The 26,330-nt window shown below is 44.2% G+C and overlaps 1 protein-coding gene across 1 annotated transcript; it reads right to left on the reverse strand.

Annotated features, from left to right (window-relative positions):
• Nucleotides 1-9,646: 9,646 nt before the first annotated feature.
• Nucleotides 9,647-26,330, reverse strand: LOC115135615 (stress-induced-phosphoprotein 1-like). Its single transcript, XM_029670509.2, has 14 exons — nucleotides 26,079-26,330; nucleotides 24,895-25,104; nucleotides 24,650-24,791; nucleotides 24,388-24,529; nucleotides 23,991-24,156; nucleotides 23,550-23,676; nucleotides 22,874-22,976; nucleotides 22,473-22,593; nucleotides 22,248-22,344; nucleotides 16,931-17,055; nucleotides 16,730-16,766; nucleotides 14,850-14,953; nucleotides 10,542-10,717; nucleotides 9,647-10,406 (listed from the first exon to the last, which is right to left on the reverse strand). The coding sequence occupies exons 1-14, from the start codon at nucleotides 26,085-26,087 to the stop codon at nucleotides 10,334-10,336; spliced, it is 1,632 nt and encodes a 543-aa protein (XP_029526369.1). The 5' UTR covers nucleotides 26,088-26,330; the 3' UTR covers nucleotides 9,647-10,333.

The raw sequence follows: 26,330 nt of genomic DNA on the forward strand, positions 1-26,330 counted from the left end.
CATATGCAATCGAAAAATATATGTATCTTAAATATAGTCCCAAGATGGAAGTTGAAGTGTTTGTTGGTAGGGAACTCACGTGTCTTCTCCACAATTCTGAATACGACACCACCAATGTGCAGGTCTGAGGTCACGCTAACGTTGAAGGGTGTAGCCTCAAGGCCAAGCTCCTCCACTGTCACAGACAGATCCCAAGCAGTCATACTTACAGAGAGAAAACATAGCACTCATCTTTTATTATTGGTATTAATTGTGATAAGTGATGCTACATTATGGCTTTAACAATAAACTCTCGTTTGAAGACGCTGTATTACAATGTGGTAATACAACCATCGGGTTATGCTAGTAACACACATTAACACATTTTTTCAATTAAAGCAAAAAGTAAAGTAAAATGCTGAATTCTGATAGTGTACGGTTATTTATAAACAGACAAAACTGGGGAACATGGTAATGCCCTGAATCAAACTACAGGTCAAATTTTAGGCAACCCTAGTCTTGGCTATTCCCCACATGAAAATATATTGTAATAATGTACTCCACCAACACATTATAATAAGACAGAGCAAAATCATATTCCTTCCTGTAAATGAATGACCCCTTTCTTAGTCATCGGTTCACTTACCCCCATACCCCCTATCCAAGCGTTATATCTGCCCCTCCTTTTAGGACAAGGCCAATTGGACTGTTAGAATATTGAATCTGACAATTAATCATAATGGTTGTACAGTCGTCTCAAATAAAACTGTGAAGGACCTCAGCGTTACTCTGGAACCTGATCTCTCTTTTGAAGAACGTATCAAGACCATTTGAAGGACAGCTTTTTTCCCATCTACGTAACATTGCAAAAATCAGAAACTTTCTGTCCAAAAATGATGCAGAAAAAAGAATCCATGTTTTTGTCACTTCTAGGTTAGACTACTGCAATGCTCTACTTTCCGGCTACCCGGATAAAGCACTAAATAAACTTCAGTTAGTGCTAAATACGGCTGCTAGAATCCTGACTAGAACCAAAAAAATGTGATCATATTACTCCAGTGCTAGCCTCCCTACACTGGCTTCCTGTCAAAGCCAGGGCTGATTTCAAGGTTTTACTGCTAACCTACAAAGCATTACATGGGCTTGCTCCTACCTATCTCTCTGATTTGGTCCTGCCATACATACCTACACGTACGCTACGGTCACAAGACGCAGGCCTCCTAATTGTCCCTAGAATTTCTAAGCAAACAGCTGGAGGCAGGGCTTTCTCCTATAGAGCTCCATTTTTATGGAACGGTCTGCCTACCCATGTCAGAGACTCAAACTCGGTCTCAACCTTTAAGTCTTTACTGAAGACTCATCTCTTCAGTGGGTCATATGATTGAGTGTAGTCTGGCCCAGGAGTGGGAAGGTGAACGGAAAGGCTCTGGAGCAACGAACCCTTGCTGTCTCTGCCTGGCCGGTTCCCCTCTTTCCCCTGTGATTCTCTGCCTCTAACCCTATTACAGGGGCTGAGTCACTGGCTTACTGGGGCTCTCTCATACCGTCCCTGGGACGGGTGCGTCACCTGAGTAGGTTGAGTCACTGATGTGATCATCCTGTCTGCTGCTCCAGTTTCAACTGTTCTGCCTTATTATAATTGGACCATGCTGGTCATTTATGAACATTTGAACATCTTGGCCATGTTCTGTTATAATCTCCACCCGGCACAGCCAGAAGAGTACTGGCCACCCCACATAGCCTGGTTCCTCTCTAGGTTTCTTCCTAGGTTTTGGCCTTTCTAGGGAGTTTTTCCTAGCCACCATGCTTCTACACCTGCATTGCTTGCTGTTTGGGGTTTTAGGCTGGGTTTCTGTACAGCACTTTGAGATATCAGCTGATGTACGAAGGGCTATATAAATACATTTGATTTGATTATCATAAAACGTTACACCAGTAAGCCACTATTCAGTTTGGGCAATTCTATTACTGGCCTGTGCCTCAACATCACCCTGTCTGTCTCCATTTTCATAGAGTATCTCTATCAGTGTCTCTATAGTCTCTGCCCCGGGAGGACATTGTTGTTCCCTTACCTAGTTGTAGTCCCAAACCAAATGTTCTTTAGAGTCAAACACCAGGTGCCCTCAGTCTCTACCACTGTTGGGTGGTCATTGCGGCTTGTGAGATATCTCGGTCACTTCCTCCTGTCTATCTCCCTCTCGGTCTTAGTGGCTGCGGTCATATCCTGTGTAAAATGTCAAGAGATAGAGGACTGTTCCTCTTTCACATACCATCAGGGCTGTAGGTGGTTGTTTTAAAGGGGGAGTTATCAGATACTGTTGCTGAGCAACTATTGTTTTGACAAACATGCAATAATAATTTTCCATATGTGTAAACACATATTGGTATTGGGATAGTTATAAGAACAACTTGATTAATTGCCATCTAAAAAATATATATTCTACAATAAAAATTGGAGAGAAAAAAAATGGATAGTTAAAGATGCAATCCAGGATCTTAAGCGCTTATACATTTAAAATATTGTACGAATTGGAAATTGTAACATATTTTATGCAGGACGTAACATATCATACGAAATGAATGACGTAGCATACAATGTTCAGGGACACGTTTTTGACTCGAGCACTACTTACAAAACTACTGTAAAAAATGATAGTCTGTTAATGGGTCGGTGGAGTTTAGACACTCCTGAGGAAGACCCTCTAGTGGTCAATTACAGGTTAATCATGAGATGCAAGGTTTGTTTTCAGGGCATTAGGGAAATACTTTCCCGTACATTTACAAAGAACGGTAACTTTTTTTTTAACCAAGCAGTACGAAAAGCCATACTGATTAGCAAACGTGGAACATGCTTGATGAAGGGTTTTCCCAGTTTGGAAAGGAAGAAAATAGAAGCAGAAGGATGCATAACCACAGACACGGATCAATATAGAAATAAACGTCCTCTCACTGTCAACTGCGTTTATTTTAAGCAAACTTAACATGTGTAAATATTTGTATGAACATAAGATTCAACAACTGAGACATAAACAAAGGGGGGGGGGATCAAAATCAAAAGTAACAGTCAGTATCTGGTGTGGCCACCAGCTGCATTAACTACTGTAGTGTATCTCCTCATGGACTGCGCCAGATTTGCCCGTTCTTGCGATGAGATGTTACCCCACTCTTCCACCAAGGCACCTGCAAATTCCTGGATATTTCTGGGGGGAATGGCCCTAGCCCTCACCCTCCGATCCAACAGGCCCCAGATGTGCTTAATGGGATTGAGATCCGGGCTCTTCGTTGGCCATGGCAGAACACTGACATTCCGGTCTTGCAGGAAATCACGCACAGAACGAGCAGTATGGCTGGTGGCATTGTCATGCTGGAGGGTCATGTCAGGATGAGCCTGCAGGAAAGGTAACACGAGGGAGGATGTCTTCCCTGTAACGCACAGCGTTGAGATTGCCTGCAATGACACCAAGCTCAGTCCGGTGATGCTGTGACACACCGCCCCAGACCATGACGGACCCTTCACCTCCAAATCAATCGTGCTCCAGATTACAGGCCTCAGTGTAACAATCATTCCATCGATGATAAACAGGATACTTCCAAGATGGCGTAGCAGTAAGTGTCCTGTCGTATCGTCTCTCTGTAAATATCGTCTCTTTTTCGTTTTAGATATTTTTAGATATTTTTTTCTTCGCATATCTTTAAAAACATTTTGCTAAACCTAAGCTTCCAAATACTCTTCTGCAACCCGCCAATGTAGCTACTTTTCCTAAAGTAGTTATATTTACCTCGGAACCGGACCCCCTCAACGGACCCCCTCAACTGAAGCTAGCCAGCTAACTACCAGATATGCTAGCGGTCTTCGGCTAACTGGTCATCAACTAACCTTTAGCTCGGAAAGCTCTCGCCAGTTCAAACAACGCGACGCTAACCAGAGCATAACGGACCTATTTAATTTTTTTTACCCCCGGATTCCCACCACAAACGGAACATTCTTCAGCTGGATCTTCGCAACTAGCTATCGAGCTAAACAGCAACCCTGGTTGATTACTCCTGGCTAGCGTTTCCACCCACGTAGCTTGAAGCTAGCCCGGCCAGAGCTCCTAGCATACTCCTGGGCTACAATACCCTGACTACGACCGGTCTATCGATATCACCGCATGAAGAGGAATAAACAGACTCACCCCATCGCGACGTCCTCCAAAGGCTAACTCTCTAGCCCTCGCTATCTCCTTGCTTGCTAGTTCGGCATGCTAACTGCTAGCTTGTTTAGCCCAGGTCCGCTAACTACTACCTTGTTTACCCCGGCCTGCTAATCTGTTAGCTTGTTAGCACAGGCCTGCTAACCGTCTTCATCGCCGCGTCCCAAAAACGCAGTGGCCCATATGTACTCTATCTCTTCCCGATTTTTAAAAAATGTGTTCATACCTTCTGAAACCTGCCTCACCCAATGTGATACGGAATCGCTATTATCTTTATTTTTAGAACACACTCAAGAACCTCCAGAAGCTAACCAGCTAGCTAGCTACAAGCTATTTAGTCATTGTTAGTTTTCTTAACCTGGATAACACTCGCCAGCCCAGCCCCCCTGCCCCATCCACCGCTGCCCCCTGGACTCTGAACACTTGGCTACATAGCTGATGCACGCTGGACTGTCCATTAATCACGGTACTCCATTCTGCTTGTTTGTTTTATCTGTCGGCCGAGTTGCCTAGTCAATGCCATCTCACCTGCTGTTGTTATGCTAGCTGATTAGCTGTTGTCTCACCCACTGTTTTAGCTAGCTTTCCCAATTCAACACCTGTGTTTACTGTATGCCTCGCTGTATGTCTCTCTCAAATGTCAATATGCCTTGTATACTGTTGCTCAGGTTAGTTATCATTGTTTTAGTTCACAATGGAGCCCCTAGTCCCATTCCTCAGACCCCTGATACCTCCTTTGTCCCTCCTCCCACATATGCGGTGACCTCACCCATTACAACCAGCATGTCCAGAGATAAAACCTCTCCCAGTGCCTGGGCTTACCTCCGCTGTACCCGCACCCCACCATACCCCTGTCTGTGCATTATGCCCTGAATATATTCTACCATGCCCAGAAACCTGCTCCTCTTATTCTCTGTCCCCAACGCTCTAGGCGACCAGTTTTGATAGCCCTTAGCCGCACCCTCATACTACTCCTTCTCTGTTCCGCGGGTGATGTGGAGGTAAACCCAGGCCCTGCATGTCCCCAGGCACCTTCATTTGTTGACTTCTGTGATCGAAAAAGCCTTGGTTTCATGCATGTCAACATTAGAAGCCTCCTCCCTAAGTCTGTTTTACTCACTGCTTTAACACACTCTGCTAACCCTGATGTCCTTGCCGTGTCTGAATCCTGGCTCAGGAAGGCCACCAAAAATTCAGAGATTTCCATACCCAACTATAACATCTTCCGTCAAGACAGAACTGCCAAAGGGGCAGGAGTCGCAGTCTACTGCAGAGATAGCCTGCAAAGTAATGTCATACTTTCCAGGTCCATACCCAAACAGTTCGAACTACTAATTCTGAAAATTACTCTCTCCAGAAATAAGTCTCTCACTGTTGCCGCCTGCTACCGACCCCCCTCAGCTCCCAGCAGTGCCCTGGACACCATTTGTGAATTGATTGCCCCCCATCTAGCTTCTGAGTTTGTTCTGTTAGGTGACCTAAACTGGGATATGCTTAACACCCCGGCAGTCCTACAATCTAAGCTAGATGCCCTCAATCTCACACAAATCATCAAGGAACCCACCAGGTACAACCCTAACTCTGTAAGCAAGGGCACCCTCATAGACGTCATCCTGACCAACTGGCCCCCCAAATACACCTCCGCTGTCTTCAACCAGGATCTCAGCGACCACTGCCTCATTACCTGTATCCGCTACGGTGCTGCAGTCAAACGACCACCCCTCATCACTGTCAAACGCTCCCTAAAACACTTCTGTGAGCAGGCCTTTCTAATCGACCTGGCCCGGGTATCCTGGAAGGACATTGACCTCATCCCGTCAGTTGAGGATGCCTGGTCATTCTTTAAAAGTAACTTCCTCACCATTTTAGATAAGCATGCTCCATTCAAAAAATGCAGAACTAAGAACAGATATAGCCCTTGGTTCACTCCAGACCTGACTGCCCTCGACCAGCACAAAAACATCCTGTGGCGGACTGCAATAGCATCGAACAGTCCCCGCGATATGCAACTGTTCAGGGAAGTCAGGAACCAATACACGCAGTCAGCTTCTTCAGGCAGAAGTTTGCATCCTGTAGCTCCAACTCCAAAAAGTTCTGGGACACTGTGATGTCCATGGAGAACAAGAGCACCTCCTCCCAGCTGCCCACTGCACTGAGGCTAGGGAACACGGTCACCACCGACAAATCCATGATTATCGAAAACTTCAACAAGCATTTCTCAACGGCTGGCCATGCCTTCCGCCTGGCTACTCCTACCTCGGCCAACAGCTCCGGCCCCCCCGCAGCTCCTCGCCCAAGCCTCTCCAGGTTCTCCTTTACCCAAATCCAGATAGCAGATGTTCTGAAAGAGCTGCAAAACCTGGACCCGTATAAATCAGCTGGGCTTGACAATCTGGACCCTCTATTTCTGAAACTATCCAACGCCATTGTCGCAACCCCTATTACCAGCCTGTTCAACCTCTCTTTCATATCGTCTGAGATCCCCAAGGATTGGAAAGCTGCCGCAGTCATCCCCCTCTTCAAAGGGGAGACACCCTGGACCCAAACTGTTACAGACCTATATCCATTCTGCCCTGCCTATCTAAGGTCTTCGAAAGCCAAGTCAACAAACAGGTCACTGACCATCTCGAATCCCACCGTACCTTCTCCGCTATGCAATCTGGTTTCCGAGCCGGTCACGGGTGCACCTCAGCCACACTCAAGGTACTAAACGACATCATAACCGCCATCGATAAAAGACAGTACTGTGCAGCCGTCTTCATCGACCTTGCCAAGGATTTCGACTCTGTCAATCACCATATTCTTATCGGCAGACTCAGTAGCCTCGGTTTTTCGGATGACTGCCTTGCCTGGTTCACCAATTACTTTGCAGACAGAGTTCAGTGTGTCAAATCGGAGGGCATGTTGTCCGGTCCTCTGGCAGTCTCTATGGGGTGCCACAGGGTTCAATTCTCGGGCCGACTCTTTTCTCTGTGTATATCAATGATGTTGCTCTTGCTGCGGGCGATTCCCTGATCCACCTCTACGCAGACGACACCATTCTATACACTTTCGGCCCGTCATTGGACACTGTGCCATCTAACCTCCAATCGAGCTTCAATGCCATACAACACTCCTTCCGTGGCCTCCAACTGCTCTTAAACGCTAGTAAAACCAAATGCATGCTTTTCAACCGATCGCTGCCTGCACCCGCTTGCCCGACTAGCATCACCACACTGGATGGTTCCGACCTTGAATATGTGGACACCTATAAGTACCTAGGTGTCTGGCTAGACTGCAAACTCTCCTTCCAGACCCATATCAAACATCTCCAATCGAAAATCAAATGAAGAGTCGGCTTTCTATTCCGCAACAAAGCCTCCTTCACTCACGCTGCCAAGCTTACCCTAGTAAAACTAACTATCCTACCGATCTTCGACTTCGGCGATGTCATCTACAAAATTGCTTCCAACACTCTTCTCAGCAAACTGGATGCAGTTTATCACAGTGCCATCCGTTTTGTCACTAAAGCACCTTATACTACCCACCACTGCGACTTGTATGCTCTAGTCGGCTGGCCCTCGCTACATATTCGTCGCCAGATCCACTGGCTCCAGGTCATCTACAAGGCCATGCTAGGCAAAGCTCCGCCTTATCTCAGCTCACTGGTCACGATGGCAACACCCATCCGTAGCACGCGCTCCAGCAGGTGTATCTCATTGATCATCCCTAAAGCCAACACCTCATTCGTCGCCTTTCGTTCCAGTACTCTGCTGCCTGTGACTGGAACGAATTGCAAAAAATCGCTGAAGTTGGAGACTTTTATCTCCCTCACCAACTTCAAACATCAGCTATCTGAGCAGCTAACCGATCGCTGCAGCTGTACATAATCTATTGGTAAATAGCCCACCCATTTTCACCTACCTCATCCCCACAGTTTTTATTTATTTACTTTTCTGCTCTTTTGCACACCAATATCTCTACCTGTACATGATCATCTGATCATTTATCACTCCAGTGTTAATCTGCAATATTGTAATTATTCGCCTACCTCCTCATGCCTTTTGCACACATTGTATATAGACTCCCCTTTTTTTCTCTACTGTGTTATTGACTTGTTAATTGTTTACTCCATGTGTAACTCTGTGTTGTCTGTTCACACTGCTATGCTTTATCTTGGCCAGGTCGCAGTTGCAAATGAGAACCTGTTCTCAACTAGCCTACCTGGTTAAATAAAGGTGAAATAAAAAAATTTAAAATCTGATCATCACCCCCTGGTGAGACAAAACTGCGACACGTCAGTAGAGCACTTTTTGCCAGTCCTGTCTGGTCCAGCAACGGTGGGTTTGTGCTTTGTTGTTGCCTGTGATGTCTGCTTAGGACCTGAATTACAACAGGCATACAAGCCCTCAGTCCAGCCTCTCTCAGCCTATTGCAGACAGTCTGAGCACTGATGGACGGATTGTGCGTTCCTGATGTAACTTGGGCAGTTGTTGCCATCCTGTACCTGTCCCGCAGGTGTGATGTTCGGATGTACCGATCCTGTGCAGGTGTTGTTACACGTGGTCTGCCACGGCAAGGATGATCAGCTGTCTGTCCTGTCTTCCTGTAGCGCTGTCTTAGGCGTCCCACAGTACGGACATTGCAATTTATTGCTCTGGTCACATGCAGTCCTCATACCTCCTTGCAGCATGCCTAAGGCACATTCAAGCAGGGACCCTGGGCATCTTTCTTTTGGTGTTTTTCAGTCAGTAGAAAGGCCTCTTTATAGCATCCTAAGTTTTCATAACTGTGACCTTGACTACAGTCTGTCTGTAAGCTGTTAGTGTCTTAACAACCGTTCCACAGGTGCATGTTCATTAATTGTTTATGGTTCATTGAACAAGCATGGCAAACAGTGTTTAAACCCTTTACAATGAAGATCTGTGAAGTTAATTGGAATTTGACAAATTCTTTGAAAGACAGGGCCCTGAAAAAGGGACGTTTCTTTTTTTGCTGAGTTTACATTGAGATACATTTTCCATAACAGGATTAATTTCACGTGTACACCATGTGACTAACTTTGTGTGTGACTAACATCATGTGTGAGAGCGCCACTTCTGAGAATGGGCGAGTTGTGTAATCATAGGACTAAAATATGATAAACTCTCCCATATTTCTACTCTAGTTCAATTTAGTGGCATCCAGTGTCATGAACTCCAGCAGACCAATGGCTTTGGTGAGATGCTGAAATGAAAAAAAATAATAAAAGCTTGAAGGGAACAGTACATATATTTTAAACACAATCCTCCCCCCATTACTCTTTGAAACAAGACAAAACATCCATGGGTATGACATCGCAGACCTTCAGGAAACGGTGTCCTGCGGTTGTTGGCTGGCGGCCATTTTGTGCGCCATGTGAAGTAAAGAGCTTTTATACAAAACACCCAACTACAGAGGCTACTTTTCCCAGCTCTGTATTGTCAGTCAAAGGGGTTTAATAAAGGGAGAAGAGATTCAACGTTCAATCACCTTTAATCCAGTTTGAACACCTGATCCCAAGATCAGTACTTACAAGACCGAACAACATTTAATTCTAAAGATCTGGAAAGCACAGTAATGTGAGATTGTAAGCCCGTCTCTGTACACCGGTAGCAAAACTACATTGACCTCAAGTTATGAAAGATATCCTGGGGGGCCATCATAGTCAGGCGCCCTACATAGATATTGACTGGCTATCTGATCCAAGCAGGAACCAGCAGTTTTAAATACACAAAGGAAGTGAAAAACGAAGCAGTCATATTGCACCTTGACATTGTTCGAACACCCAACAGAGACCACAAAATAGAGCATAAATTATTTAGCTGAAGTATTTTTGTTATTAGCTGCAGTATCATCGTACCAAACAAAGCTCTAGCCTTGTCTTCAGCTACTTCAACAGGGCTTTGATACCTTTTCCTAATTCAATTATTTGTTTCAGAAAGTTCTCTGATGAGGAATAGATTAAGTACAATTTCATTAAAGGCCATAAGATGGACAAAGTAAAAATGAAACCCTTTGTTGGTTGAAGTTTCGGGAAGATGGCGTACAGTATAATTTTGAGGGTGGGAGGGAGAGGGGGGTGTTGTTATAACTGGAGGGAACGGAATCTTGATCCACTGTGGTCTTGCTGTTCTTCATGGGTCTGGGCCTCTCCTTACTCATCACCGGATGGCTATAAGTCCCACATCTATCAGTTTCTGGATCTTCTGAGCAATGCCTGGATTCTTAAGGTGACTGAGAGGGAGAAATAAGGGAGGGAAAACCAATTTAAAAAAGCCAATTAGTGTGTGATTAATGGTGCATGTGCTGTATACTGTGTAGTGAGTGTGTACATGTGCTTGTGATGATGCATAGAGCTGGCCCGCTTACTCGCTGAGTGCCTGTGGATCCTTCTGCATCTGCTCCAGGATCATGCGCATGGCTGGGTCACTCATGATCTGCTGCACTTCCGGGTCAGCCATGGCCCTCCTCTTCACATCCTCTGGACTGTCGTCGTTCCTCACGTGCTGGCTCATCAGGCAGCGCTGAATGCCCTCTGTGGCCTCCTGCACCCAGAATGGAGAGCCAGATAGTTCAACGGTTAGCCTCAGCTTGGTCAGTGACACCAACAACAAACAAAAAAAAGGTAGAAGAACTAAAAGCCATGGAGTCATATTTAATAGATATTTCTAGGGCTCTACTTTTGGCGTTAAGTCGGCGCAATTGTCAAACGCACGTTAGTTTGCCATTTTCAACCAGTTTCAACCAGTTAAAGCCAGCGCTCCTAATTTCAAACCCTAGTGCCAGGATTTGTTTTTACTTGTTTTATAATGAGCTCGCTTGCGCTGAAGTGGGAGGGGTGGAAATATCTACGGTGTGTCCTTAAAAATCATGCGCCAAAGTACCAATTTCAGCATGCACTGGTGGGGGTATTTAAGACCAACCGAAAGCTGGTCTTTGAGGTAAACGCATGGATTTTGACAACAGAAGCGCAGCCTATCCAGCCGCGACGCACATGGAATAGACAGGGATGTAAACTGCTGAGGGCCCAAAAAAGTGACACTTTTTTTTGCACTGAAACATGCAAAAAAGATCCCTGCTATGGGGATATGCAGGTTTTAACTAATTAAACAAAGAATATGATCTACATGATCAGTCTGTGTGTAAAATAAAAAGTGGTTAATGTGAACCCAACTCACAGCTAAAAAAATGCAAAGAAAACAACCCGATGTTATTTGTTTCATAGACTTTACTGCAAATGACACTCAAGTCTTGAGAAAAAAACAATACATTATTGCAGTTAGTCATGACAGCCTTTATAATAGAACGCTTGTGACCACACACACACACACATCTAAATATTGCACTTGGGAGAAAAACATTTAAAAGTAGAAATCGAATGAAACAAACAAGGCATTCTATTTTTGCTCTATTATAGTGGCCACTATTAGTAGACATCAATCAAGTTCACAAGGCTACATGTGCACAAAAATAAAGGTCACAGATTTACAAAATTATAACCCCCCCCCCACTCACACGTGTTACGGTCAAGTTCAACACAACAAAAACTATGTCTTTGGGCTACACTGCACATTATACACTTTCTGCCTGTGGACATCTGTTCTACTGTACAATGTCCCCCCAATGATACCCTTTGTCAGCATAATAGATCTCTTTCAGGCAGAGAGTACACCTGGCATACCCCTTTTACCACTGTATTGAAGAAGAGGGAAAGTGTGTGGTGTTCTTTTCAACTCTATAGTGGCATCCAGCTTAACCACATACTGTTGAGGGAAAACATTTAAGTGTCTTACATCAGCTGAAAGCTTAAATTCTTGTTAATATAACTGCACTGTCCAATTTACAGAAGCTTTTACTGCGAAAAAATGCCATGCTATTGTTTGAGGAGAGCTCCGAACATCAAAACACTTTTCCCACCGCGATAGGTTTGATAAATTCACCTCTGAAGGTGAAATGTGTACTTATATTCTGAAATCTTGCTCTGATTTATCCTCCAAAGGGTCCCAGAGATAACATGAAGTGTCGTTTTGTTAGATAAAATCATTTTTCATATCCTAAAAAAAGGTCCATATAGCATGCACGATCGATTTTGTATTTCCACTCGTTCAATTTGCAAAGAAAGGAATCGGTGAAAATCTAAACCTAAACGTTGTTTCAACCAGTCAAATCACATTCGTATGTATTCCTCAGAGATCCTAGTATGTAACCAGACTTCACTATATCATTAGGGGTGTAGTATATCCTATAGGACATCATATTTGGTCAGAGAGCGATGCCTTCATGGCACGCCGATGACGAGGGCGGTCTTCACTTGATCGACTCTAACTTTGTCAAATAAGCTCCAATCGGGGTCAAACAATGCGAGCTAGATAGCCAATGAGCTGGGCTTTACGGGAGTATCTGGAAAATGTAGCTGCTAACCATGTGCGACAGCATGCCTTTTCCTTTTGGACAAAAGTTAAGAATATTCAGAGTTATGAAAACTGGTTGTTTTGCAAAAGTTGAACTTATAATATGGCTACTAATACTGGAAAAGCCGAATCAAAGTCCAAGTTTACAGATTTGACGATATTCTTGCAGAATTGTTTTATATGAATGCAAATGTCTCCTTCACGATTTGCCCAAATGTACCTGGGTGACTTCACACTAAATGTCATGTAGTTCGCTCATACTTCAAGTTATCCGTCTGAAACCTTGCACACACTGCTGTCATCTTGTAGACACCATTGGAATTACAACCAGAGTGATGGTTAGAATAGGGACCTTTGTTGCATTTCAAAGATGGTGGTACCAGATCTATTGTGTTATATTCTCCTACATTCAATTCACATTTCCACAAACTTCAAAGTGTTTCTTTTCAAATGGTACCAATAATATGCATATCCTTGCTTCAGGGCCTGAGCTACATGCAGTTAGATTTGGGTATGTAATTTTTATGCGAAAATTGAAGAAAAAAAAGGGGGCTACCCCTTAACAGATAGTGGGTTAGTTCGTTAGCTAGTTTCACACAGATTGCCAGGGTCCAGTAAGCAACTAACGAGTTAGAACTTGAGGACCGGCAAGGAGTCGTATACCAGTTAATACTATAGCGAATTGGTTAGGTTACTAATGTTAGCTCATCTGACTTTATTAGCAAGCTAATTTCACACCATAAACTCAATTATTTGATCCGTTAAATTGGCTAATGTTGCTCAACATTATTCTGGCTAGCCAACGGATAATTCAATCCAGCTAGCAAGATACTTAACAATGCTAATACTTGTTCCACCATACTTTCTCCCTCACCTCAAACTTTCCAAATGCCAGTTGTTTTTCAGTTACAGCTCGTAACGTACGCTAACCCCATTCCGTACAAATGTGCGCAACCGCGACATTCAAACGAGGCTGCAAAAGAAAACGAATGGGACTGTAGCGACTGTGTTGACATCAAAATCTGGGGTGTGAACAAGGTTTCTATTCAAGCGTTGACTGACATGGTAATGGCTCTATAGTGTAGGAGAAAAGTTGAAAAAACTGACGCTGTAGGTTACATCGTAACATACAGCACGCATAAAGCAACTAATTCTGCTTACAGCCTCTCTCCACCAGGTGTAGCACTTCTCTCACCATTTAAAAACAAGAAGTGGACAGTGACGGGGGTAAGGTGGGATACCTAGTCATTTTTTGCGTCATCACTGCAAGCTATCATGACTCTCAAAAGCCACTGTTTACTTCTGAAGATCACTTTAGCACTGCCCTAAATACCCGATTCAAATTCGACACAAACCTTCAAATAGGTATGTAAACGACACATTATATAAACTCTTTATAGTGTTTTATTTACATTTTAGAGGCGATAAGGTGATAAGTTGGACAGATCGAGTGAAAAAAGGCCATTTTCCCACACGACATCTCTCCTTCTCACTATCACGCATTAGGTTTAGCTTCCCCACCCGCCATTTTTAAAAAGACCCGACGGAGCTCATTGCCTTCTTGAATCATGTAGAGATGGGCATCATGAAGGTCTCGTCATTGATTTTGTTGGAAAGGGGAGAAATTGTGCTTTACAATGGTATTGATATTACAGTTGATCTGGAAGTATTACGTTTTTTGGGCGCTAAAATGAAGGTCAATTGTACAGACCAGCGTGATATACAAAAGTGAGTTAGCGCGCACTTACGCTGTAACTAGTAAATTAGTAGTCTCTTTCTTCAGTCGGGTGCTGCTCTGCATTCTGTTGTTATGTGAACGATTGGCTGAGCCTTGGATACAGCCACTAGTATTGCTCCAAACGCGCATTACTTGTTCGCTTACAGCCAGTAGGGATCCCAACACTGGATGTTTTTTTATTTTAATTACTTGTTACTGTAGCCTATGCTATTAAATAAACTGTCATATCAGTCCACAGTGGACTAGGACGAGAAAAATTCCATGCCCCTAGCCGAATTGAAATTGATGACAACACAAAGCCCTCGTCACACCTACAACTTGTTTATTCATCAGAACCCAGCTCTTTCGCACCACCAACAGCAATTGTGCTCATAATAACGGCTGTGAAAACTACTAAAATATTTCTGACACACCCCCCCGGACCTATAACGCTACTGCCAGCACTTAGATTTACCGTTGCGTTATGTTTGTTAAAATAGAGTAAAGGAGATCCTGCTAGTGTACCAATATAAATCTGTCATACTGTACCTTGGAGGTAGAGTCAAGCTCCAGAGCCTTCTCGTAGGCAACCATCGCTTTAGTGAAATCTTTCATGGCCTCCAAAGCTGCTGCCTTCCGTGTGTATCCCTTTACTGTGGAGAGAGAAGTTAAGAGGTCTATGCTTTTAAAGGGCCCCCGTTCGATGCAGTTCAAAACAACTGCACGTCAGCATTCAAGTACTCAAGACACAGCCTATTGCTTTCAGTCTCCTGATGCCCAAAATCAAGTAAGAGCAAAATGTAAACAGGCCTGCTATTAGAAAAGCTATGGGACCTGTATGTGCAAAGTAAAAGAATGGTGGACCGACAGGAGTTTGAGTAAAATACTCCTTTAAAAAAGGAGGTATTATCAAGGTTTGAAATCAACTCAAAGTGAGAATAAATTAATATAACTATATGAAGGCATCCAAAGTTGAACGAATCACAAATTAACAGTTAGATATAGTAGACCTTGACAGTTAACGTCACTTATCTTTCAATGCATTGATCCGGAAACAAAGTAGCCCACTCAAAAAAATATGCTTTTTGGACCAGCAAATATATAGGCTACAGATGAGTTGGCATTTCAGCCTCAAATACATTAGAAGATAATTTCAACCCGATCAGAAGCATTGTGGTCACAATCTTGCTTCCTAAATGGTATCACTGACGTGTCTTGATGAATTTGGGTGCAAAGGATTTTGCTTACTTCCATCCATTTAGATAACCCGTTCGCAACACACATTTTTATTCACGCCATACATGCATTGGCTATAGAAGTGTTTCCCCCCCTTTATAGATTATAACATTGTGGCCTACCTTCCTGTAATGTCAATAACCCAAATCAATAATTGCATTTGTCCTTTGTGAGTTTATCAACACCAAACGGCTATCCAATGGTAGTCCAAAACACACTGCAGCTATCGATTACTCCAGCTGTCCATCATGTAGCCTAAGGCTTATCTACAATATATAGGCTACCGGACTTGCAGAGAGTAGGGTATTTGATGAAAACATAGAAGTAGCCTATAACTTTTCCAATGTAGCCTACAAAATTACATTATCACATTGACAACTCCCAGTCACCTCGCTCGTTCGCTGGCTAGTACCCTACATCAACCTAACCTGATGGAATCATGCCCAATGAGGATGCAAGGTTAAAGTTGGCCGAGTATGGGACCTTCCGGGTGGCGCAGGGGTTAAGGGCGCTGTACTGCAGCGCCAGCTGTGCCATCAGAGACCTTGGGTTCGCGCCCAGGCTGTCGCAACCGGCCGCGACCGGGAGGTCCGTGGGGCGACGCACAATTGGCCGAGCGTCGTCTGGGTTAGGGAGGGCTTAGCCGGTAGGGATATCCTTGTCTCATCGTGCACCAGCGACTCCTGTGGCGGGCTGGGCGCAGTGCACGCTAACCAAGGTTGCCAGGTGCACTGTGTTTCCTCTGACACATTGGTGCGGCTGGCTTCCGGGTTGGTGACGCGATGTGTTAAGAAGCGGTGCGGCTTGGTTGGGTTGTGTATCGGAGGACGAATGACTTTCAACCTTTCAACCGTACGGGAGTTGTAGCGATGAGACACGATAGTAGGTACTAAAACAATTGGATACCACGAAATCGGGGGGAGAAAAAAAAAGGGTCAAATAAAATGTTAAAATACATTTTAAAAAGTTGGCCGAGTATTGACCAATGAGGTTGTGGGGTGGGCCCAAAACATCTCATTGTGCACACACCAGCAGGGCTAGAGAGCCACAACGTGTTACACAAAATTCACAATTTTCAGAGACTCTTTTTGGGTCTTGAGTGGTACTTTCAAAACTACTGGCATAAAGTCGACAAAACCTTAATAACACATCTTTAACACAAATATAAAGCCGTTTCAAAGCTCAATACATACTGAAGGCAGGGTCAAGTTTGATACAGTCCTCGCAATCCTAAAAGATAGGAGAAAGGAAATATCAGTCAGTCCTTTTTGATTGATGAAGTACTACAGTGGATATAACATATAATACGATAATCAAGCTGGTGTTTATAAATGAGTAATGGCGAGGATGAAGCTCATACATGCATGGCACGACTGTAGTGAAGTGTGCTGTACCTTCAGGGCAAGCTGGAACTCCAGCAGCTTCGTGTAGCAGGCAGCTCTGTTGCTGAAGAGCTTGGCGTCATTGGGGTTCCTCTTGATGGCCTCTGAGTAATGTCTCATGGCTGAAGGGTAGTCTCCTGTAGAACAGAGAGGATAAACGCATCATGTCAGATATCCTCACACTACCAGGGAATATTTGGATCACACGCACAACTCAGGGCTGCCAACATTTGAAGAAAGTTCAGAGTGAGATTTGCTATGTGAATTTCATTAGCCCCTGGCACAACCCCTAGACCAGAATATTTTACTGTGTTAAAGCAAATTTCCTGCAATTCTATAGACCAGGGTGTGTAATATATATATATATATATATATATACACACACACACACACTGCTCAAAAAAATAAAGGGAACACTTAAACAACACAATGTAACTCTGTAAATCAAACTGTCCACTTAGGAAGCAACACTGATTGACAATAAATTTCACATGCTGTTGTGCAAATGGAATAGACAACAGGTGGAAATTATAGGCAATTAGCAAGACCCAATAAAGGAGTGGTTCTGTAGGTGGTGACAATAGACCACTTCTCAGTTCCTATGCTTCCTGGCTGATGTTTGTCACTTTTGAATGCTGGCGGTGCTTTCACTCTAGTGGTAGCATGAGACGGAGTCTACAACCCACACAAGTGGCTCAGGTAGTGCAGCTCATCCAGGATGGCACATCAATGCGAGCTGTGGCAAGAAGGTTTGCTGTGTCTGTCAGCGTAGTGTCCAGAGCATGGAGGCGCTACCAGGAGACAGGCCAGTACATCAGGAGACGTGGAGGAGGCCGTAGGAGGGCAACTACCCAGCAGCAGGACCGCTACCTCCGCCTTTGTGCAAGGAGGAGCACTGCCAGAGCCCTGCAAAATTACCTCCAGCAGGCCACAAATGTGCATGTGTCTGTTCAAACGGTCAGAAACAGACTCCATGAGGGTGGTATGAGGGCCCTACGTCCACAGGTGGAATTTGCCAGAGAACACCAAGATTGGCAAATTCGCCACTGGCGCCCTGTGCTCTTCACAGATGAAAGCAGGTTCACACTGAGCACGTGACAGAGTCTGGAGACGCTGTGGAGAACGTTCTGCTGCCTGCAACATCCTCCAGCATGACCGGTTTGGCGGTGGGTCAGTCATGGTATATATATAGAAACTTCATCAAATAACCACAGATCTTCATTGTAAAGGGTTTAAACACTGTTTCCCCATGCTTGTTCAATGAACCATAAACAATTAATGAACATGCACCTGTGGAACGGTGGTTAAGACAGTAACAGCTTACAGACGGTAGGCAATTAAGGTCACAGTTATGAAAACTTAGGACACTATAAAGAGGCCTTTCTACTGACTCTGGAAAAACACCAAAAGAAAGATGCCTAGGGTCCCTGCCTTAGGCATGCTGCAAGGAGGCATGGGGACTGCAGATGTGGCCAGGGCAATAAATTGCAATGTCCGTACTGTGACACGCATAAGACAGCGCTACAGGGAGACAGGGCGGACAGCTGATTGTCCTTGCAGTGGCAGACCACGTGTAACAACACCTGCACAGGATCGGTACATCCGAACAGCACACCTTCGGGACAAGTACAGGATGGCAAGAACAACTGCCCAAGTTACACCAGGAACGCACAATCCCTCCATCAGTGCTGAGACTGTCCACAATAGGCTGAGAGAGGCTGGACTGAGGGCTTGTAGGTCTGTTGTAAGGCAGGTCCTCACCAGACATCACTGGCAACAATGTCACCTGTGGGCACAAACCCACCGCTGGACCAGACAGGACTGGCACAAAGTGCTCTTCACTGATGAGTCACGGTTTTGTCTCATCAGGGGTGATGGTCAGATTCGCGTTTATCGTTACACCGAGGCCTGTACTCTGGAGCGGGATCGATTTGGAGGTGGAGGGTCCATCATGGTTTGGGGCGGTGCATCAAAGCATCATCGGACTGAGCTTGTTGTCATTGCAGGCAATCTCAACGCTGTGTGTTACAGGGAAGACATCCCCCTCCCTCATATGTGTTACCTTTCCTGCAGGCTCATCCTGCATGACAATGCCACCAGCCATATTGCTCGTTCTGTGTGTGATTTCCTGCAAGACAGGAATGTCAGTGTTCTGCCATGTCCTGTGAAGAGCCCGGAAATCGATCTCAATCCCATTGAGCACGTCTGGGACCTGTTGGATCAGAGGGTGAGGGCTAGGGCCATTCCCACCAGAAATATCCAGGAATTTGCAGGTGCCTTGGTGGAAGAGAGGGGTAACATCTCAGAGCAAGAACTGGCAAATCTGGTGCAGCCCATGAGGGGATACACTACAGTAGTTAATGCAGCTGGTGGCCACACCAGATACTGACTTACTTTTGCCCCCTCCTTTGTTCAGGGACACATTATTCCATTTATGTTAGTCACATGTCAAGTTTGTCTCAGTTGTTGAATCTTATGTTCATACAAATATTTACACGTCAAGTTTGCTGAAAAGAAATGCAGTTGACAATGAGAGGACGCGAGAGGAGAGGAGTTTATATTTTTAACCACAGGTCAGGTGTATTCAGAATACTTTGAACATTAAATGAACAAAAACGTTTGACAACCTTGTTACTTTTAGATTTTTGGTGGATAAATAAAATATATATATTTTTTTGGTGGTTTGACATTATATTCAGATAGTAATGAGAAGGGGGAGACCGGCAAATGCTAGAAAAAGTGGGAAATTTGGAAGCAGGAATTGATCCCCGTTCTCAGGTGGAAAATTGTATGTGACACGTCCCGGCAGTGTTACCACTGTTACAGGCTTTGGTTGGACATTTGTACTTGGAGCTCAACAATTGGTGTTACCTCGTTAGTCAGTAAGTGTTACACCTGTGCTGGTTTGTCATCTCGTTAGTGGGAATGTGTTTCACCTGGGCTGGCCCAGGGGATATTTAAGAGTGGCTGGCCAGTGCTCCAGTCTTGAGAGCTGTGGAGGATTAACACCTATAGTTGGCGCTCCCTATTTGATTTCTAGAAAAACAAATCCTTCATCTGATGTCTCCTGTTGCTTCCATTTCTCCTGTCTAAGTTTAGCGTGGATTTTTCTTTTGTTTGCCTCTTCTTGGGCAGATTTAGTGGGTGTCTTTTCAATCCCAGTTGTTGCTAGTCAGTTCAAAACCCGTGTTTTGAGAGACATTTGGTTTTCTTGCTGGAGAATGTAATACCACTACACTGAGGCTCTGCACAGGAAAATGGTTGATGGCAGTTGGTAACCAAATCATAGATTGCAGTCTCCTTGTCTGTAGACTGCCTTCAACACTTAGTCATTTGGCTGAACTCTTAAATTAAGGCTTCAAGAAAATCCTGCTAGCTCTCCAGGAGGGTTGGCCACCCTTGATTTGTTTCCCTAAGTGCTGGGTGTTTGAATACGTTTCTCAATCAGACCAACCTTTCTCAATCGCTCAACCCAACCTTGGTTGAGAGCTTCAAGTTCCTTGGTGTCCACATCACCAACAAAGTAGAATGGCCCAAACACACCAAGACAGTTGTGAAGAGGGCGCAACAAAGCTTAAACCCCCCCCCCCCCCCAAGTCTAGGACAAAGGCTTCAACAGTTTTTACCCCCAAGCCATAAGACTCCTGAACAGGTAATCAAATGGCTACCCAGATTATTTGCATTGTGTGTGCCCCCCCAACTATTTTACGCTGCTGCTACTCTTTATCATATGCATAGTCACTAACTATATATTCATCTACATACTACCTCAATTGGCCTGACCAACCAGTGCTCCCCGTACATTGGCTAACCAAGCTATCTGCATTGTCCCGCCACCCACCATACGGCATTTCACCGTTGTATTTGGCAAACGTGACAATTTTGATTTGATTCCAGAAAATATGGATAGCAATATTCAGGTGGTTGAGGCCTTTTAAGTTAGATCCTTGTCCTCATCTTATTCCACAGACAAAATATGATGCATGTATGAGTTGAGTCCCCTTGCCATCTCTGCCTAGCATGTGCACACCACTAAAATGTCATTCTATTTGATACCTGGAGCATTTGATATCCAATGCTAATTAGTATGACTTATTCAAAAGGGTCCAATGAATGGCTGCAATAATACCGCCTCAATTTTCAAAGGCAAGTAGGCATATCCGATTTCAAATGTGATTACACTGGCAAAATTGGGTAGTGGAATAATAAGACAAGTGTGGGGAAGTGTTCTTGCTGACAACAATAATTACCCTATATTTTAGCTACCCAGACAGCTGATGACACGAGTATTTGTTTGTAAAAATGCCCTGTTGTGGGGATGAAGTCATTCTGACTGGCTGGGCCTGGCTCCTCAGTAGGTGGGTTTGGCTGCGCCCCTGCCCAGTCATATGAAATCCATAGATTAGGGCCTAATGGATTTATTTCAATTGACTGATTTCCTTATGAACTTTAACTGAAATTGTTGCGTTCATGTTGTTGTTCAGTATAAATAAATCTCCTGAAGACCAGATTAATAATCTTCCCCTACACCTGACCAAAATATTTGTCCATTTATCCCTCTATAATCAGATTTACACTTTTGGGTTTGACAAAATTATTTTCATAGTTCCAAATCAGGTCACTCTGCCAAACTTCCCAGCTAAAACATACTGTAGGTCTGTTTGCTGCCTTTTCATTGTCACAGTCTAAAAGCCATTCTCGAAACGAGGGGACCAATGTAAATGAGAATTAAACAGGCTTTAGTACATGCTGTCAAAACGCTGCATTCTGCAATAGGGACGGGAATTACAGCAACCTCATTTTTTGTTAACAGTGTACATAAAACAGCGCTACCGTGCTGCCCTTTTTGCAGTTTTATAAACTCAGCAGAGAACGTTTATTTTCTCCATTAAACTCCACTCTAATCTTGAGGGGCGTTTCTTTTAAAACGTGCGCGTCCAATCCCAATGATCCCTTACACAACTAGACCGATCATATTATTCAATGTGCAGCGGTTCACAATGCGGTGGCAAGACGGGACAATGAGAGGATCCGCTCGTGATGTTAAATTGCAGGAACAGATGCAACGATTTAGAGCACAGTTGAAAAGTTAAACGCACTATATACAATGGACTAATTAGATAAATAAAAACGCAGTACATTCCAATGCGTGCGATAGAGGTGGCGTGAGAACGGCCAAACGTGTGTCACGGCCAATGCGTGAGAGTTCGCAGCTCTGCACAACTGCTCGTTGATAATCTAAAATGGTACGCAGACAACTAGAGAAACCATACCACTAAGCGCACCAATAGGAATGACATACTTTCAACCACTGTAGCTCAAAACACACCTTTCTGGAAGGACTCGTTGCCCTTGTTCTTCTCTTCCAAGGCCTGCTCTGGGTTGATGTAGGCCAGCTTCTCCTGCTCCTTCAATACCTTCTCCGCCTGCAGACACAACGCCGGGATAGTGAGACAGTGAGGGGCTAGTGAGCAACGATTGGTCGGATTGGTCATCTACCCCAGAACAATACATCCCGTCAACCCTCATTCAATACGGGCAACACGTTCTGTACCTGCTGGCACTTCTTAAGGACATCAGGAGTGCGATGCTCTGTCAGACTCTTGTTGTAAAATTGGACTGCTTCTTTGTATTTCTCCTGCTTGAAGTACGAGTTGCCAATCCTAGCCAAGGCCCTGAGAGAGGAGGATGGGGATAAAGAGACATTAAGCATTGAGTGTATGCACTTAAAATGAGAAAGCTGGATGACTCATGCTGACATTTACATTTCCCTGGTTTGTAGCAGAGCCCACCGTTACCCGGCAATGGTGAATACGACTTAATTGGCTGCTTATTCAGGAGACCTCATCTTCCCTCATCCCATGATTGTTTGTCCCCAGCAGACACCTAGCAGTTTATAACCTAGAGGGTGACTCGCATGTATAATTACTTTCAGTGAATTGAGAAGGAACTCACTTGGCAATCTGTCTGTAGTCCTCCCGGTTCTCTCTGCCCACCTCGATGGCCTTGTCACACAGCTCCCTACACTTCTCATACTCTGCCTTCTCAAAGAACACAGCTAGGATGGACACAGAAAGAGAGACACTTTAGAAACCAATGCAACTAGTTCATTATCAATCTGATTTTAAAGATTACAAAAACAATCATACTGCATTACATTGACTGTATGATGGTGCCATGGTAGGAAAAGCTCTCACTTGGAAAGTTATTGACTACTGTTTAGCCTTTTGACAATAATTATTCGTATAAACCAGACAACTATTCTGCAAAATCACTTGCTGAGGATCCACATAAAATTATTCAATGTTATGCTGCTTTATCTGCCCTTGATCACATGGAAATGCATTTACCCAGGATTAAGGGGTAGAAATGTTCACTCAGTTAATCACAATTCTGATTAAGCCAAATATTTCCACAGCTAATTAGTTATATCATGGATAAAATGACAACTATACAGACTTCAGAAATGCATCACTGTGGATAGTTAAAGTGGTAAGTACAGCAAGTCATGAAATATTAACGCCTCTCCTAAAACCATATGAGTCTATGGCGGCAGCTAGAGCGAGTTGTAGAAGATTCTAGAATTCACTCGCACACCATCGTCTCGGTCTGTGTAGTGATGATTCTATACCTGCTTGGTTTGAAATATACGTCATGTTGGTTGGGTCGTGCGTGAGGGCTTCTTCATAATGTTTCAGTGCAGTGGCAAAGTCTTTCTTCTTGTATGCCTCGTTCCCCAGGTCCTTCTCCTTCAGAGCCTGTGAAAGCAGAATGGACATTTAAGCTGTAAAAGACAGTGCTGAGAGGGCAATAAATACTACAAATCAGTCTGTGTGCAGAGAGGAGATGCATGCATGAATTACTATTTCCCCCAGACTGAAGGTCTATAGCCCTCAAACTCTGGACCCCGAAGCCAGTTCCACTAGATTTTTTTTTTTTTTTTACTCTAATCAGGGACTGCTTTAGACCTGGGACACCAGGTGTGTGCAATTAATTATTTGGTAGACCAGAAAAGCAGCAGGCTCCGGAACTTGTAGGGTAGAAGTTGAATACCCCTGTTCCATCTACTTACCTGTCTCTTGTTCTCAGGTAAGTCTTCCTCCTTGGGAGGAGGTGGCTGAGTCTCTTTGGGTTTGGGAGGAGGGGGTGGAGTGGGCTCGTCGTCTTCATCCATGCCTGCCAAGTCTAACCCCAGCAGGACTGACAGGGTGGTCATTACTCTCGGGTCCTGGAGCTTCCTACAGGAAGAGGGACAGAGGCAAAGAGTATTTGATTCAGATCACAGAAAAGTAATAGGAGCTACAAATGAATTTAGTGTTCTGGGGCATATTACTAGTCAGACCGTCTGGCATGATCTTTGTGCTGAATTAATTTTGCATTAGGAAGGGGACTGCATCAAAGTATGCAGTATATTTCTAAATGTACAGATGTAGTGCAACAAGACCAGTGGTATCCATGGGAACACTCACGAGCCAAGCTCAGACGGTTTATCCCTGAGCCGCTCCAGTAGCGCTCTGTACTCTGGATCTTTCATCAGGGCATGGGTTCGAGAGTCACTCTCCAGCTTCGCAAACATGTTGGGCATGGCAAAGGGGTTCATCATCTTTTTTTCTGGTGAGGCAAGATGAGGTGAAATTCACCACAGGCCAAATAAAGAATGGTGCGCAAACAAGATCCCATTGTGCTTTCGTTGTAATCATGTGAGGGAGTGTGACGTTCAAATGTTTCTACCTGCTAGCCGAGCTTCTATGTTCTGCAGTCCCTCCTTGAGCTGCTGATTAGTGGGTTCTTGTCTGAATCCCTCTTGGTAAGTTGCTTTAGCATCCTCAAACCTTCCAAGGAACTCCTGGGCTGCTGCTTTCCTCGAGTACCCCTGTGCAAGCAAAGATCATGGTAATGGAGGCATGTCACTTTTGACAACAGCTAGTGCAAATTTACGACGCCCTCTCTGGACAACTGCTGTGATGTCGTCTCACCTTTCCCCAGTCAGGTTTAATCTTGATGGTCTGGCAGGCGTCCTCCAGAGCGCTCTCGTAGTTACCATTCTTGGCATGGGCAGCCGAGCGATTGCTGAAAAGGACGTGGTTTGAGGGGTCGAGGGCCAATGCTTCGGTGTAGCAGCGTATGGCCTCGTCGATTTTCCCTGCACTCAGTGCCTTGTTGCCCTGATCTTTCAACTGTGACACCTGTGAGTGGAAAAGGGGAATTTGATAAATTCACTTTAGCAAAATTGTAAACATATTGCCTGGTATAGTACTTCTTTACTTGTCAGCTTAGTGAAAAAAAACGTAATCTAGTTTGGGCCTATCTGAGATCTGTAAACACCAATCTGATTCCTAAAGCAGACAAGGTCTGTAGGAACTAGCTGTAAGGTTTAACCCGTCCCAAGCCAGTCACCTGTTCCTGACACTTATATGCCATGACGATGAACGCAGAAACCTATCCTTTACCATGATGCAGATTAGCCATGTTTCAGCTAAACCATGTAGGTTAACGCACATTTGAAAGATGATTTCCTGAGGTGAACTGCTATTTGATAGCTAGCTAGTAAATGTGATTTCTGACTGTCTTGTAGTCCTGCGCAACGCGAACTGTTAGCTAGCTGGTTAATTTGTCAGCCATGTCCTCTTGCTCGCTAACCAGTACCCTAGCTAGCTTGATATATAGTCGTGATACCGTTAGTAAACTTGAATTAGCTAGCTACCTAGCTAGCAGTAATGTTAGCAATTTCAGAGCATGGTCATCGTGGCCGCACCGGAGCGACAGAACAGGCCTACGTTAGCTAGTTAACGTTATATTAGCTAGGTACATACATAGCTATCAGTAACGTTAGTTAGCTAACTATCTAATCGGCTGGCTAAACTGTCTGGTTATACTCACTGTAAATGACAAAACACATTTGCCGTCTAAATTAGATTCGATTGTAGATACAATTGAACTCGGTTGTATAGCCAGCTAATAATATAGAAACATTACCGGTTAGCTAGCTAACAATAGCACTTGAGTCCGCATAGTGAAATATCTAGCTACTGCTTTGTCAATCGTAAAATGAGTTAAACACCCCTTATTGATCACCAATATCGTTAAACGGTGCGACAATACTGTAAATCTCGCAGAGAAAATAGTTTGACCATAACGTTGACAATTGCTAGATACTCACTTTCTCCATGTTGTAACCATGAGGTTCCAGAAACTACTGTGAGACGACAGGATGAGAGCTCCACCCCCTGCAGAATATGAATCTTGGTTGCCAGATTCTATGCAAGATAATTTTTACTTGTTTAAATCCAACAGTCTCAGTTTCTTCTAATTGGTTTGTCTTATTTATATGGTATGTAGCTATGTATTAGAACATGTATCAATATTAAAGTGTTTATAAAGATGAGGTTGAGAACCAAACTGTGCTCATACA

The sequence above is a fragment of the Oncorhynchus nerka genome, linkage group LG10, assembly GCF_034236695.1.
Source record: "Oncorhynchus nerka isolate Pitt River linkage group LG10, Oner_Uvic_2.0, whole genome shotgun sequence".
Taxonomy (NCBI): Eukaryota; Metazoa; Chordata; class Actinopteri; order Salmoniformes; family Salmonidae; genus Oncorhynchus; species Oncorhynchus nerka.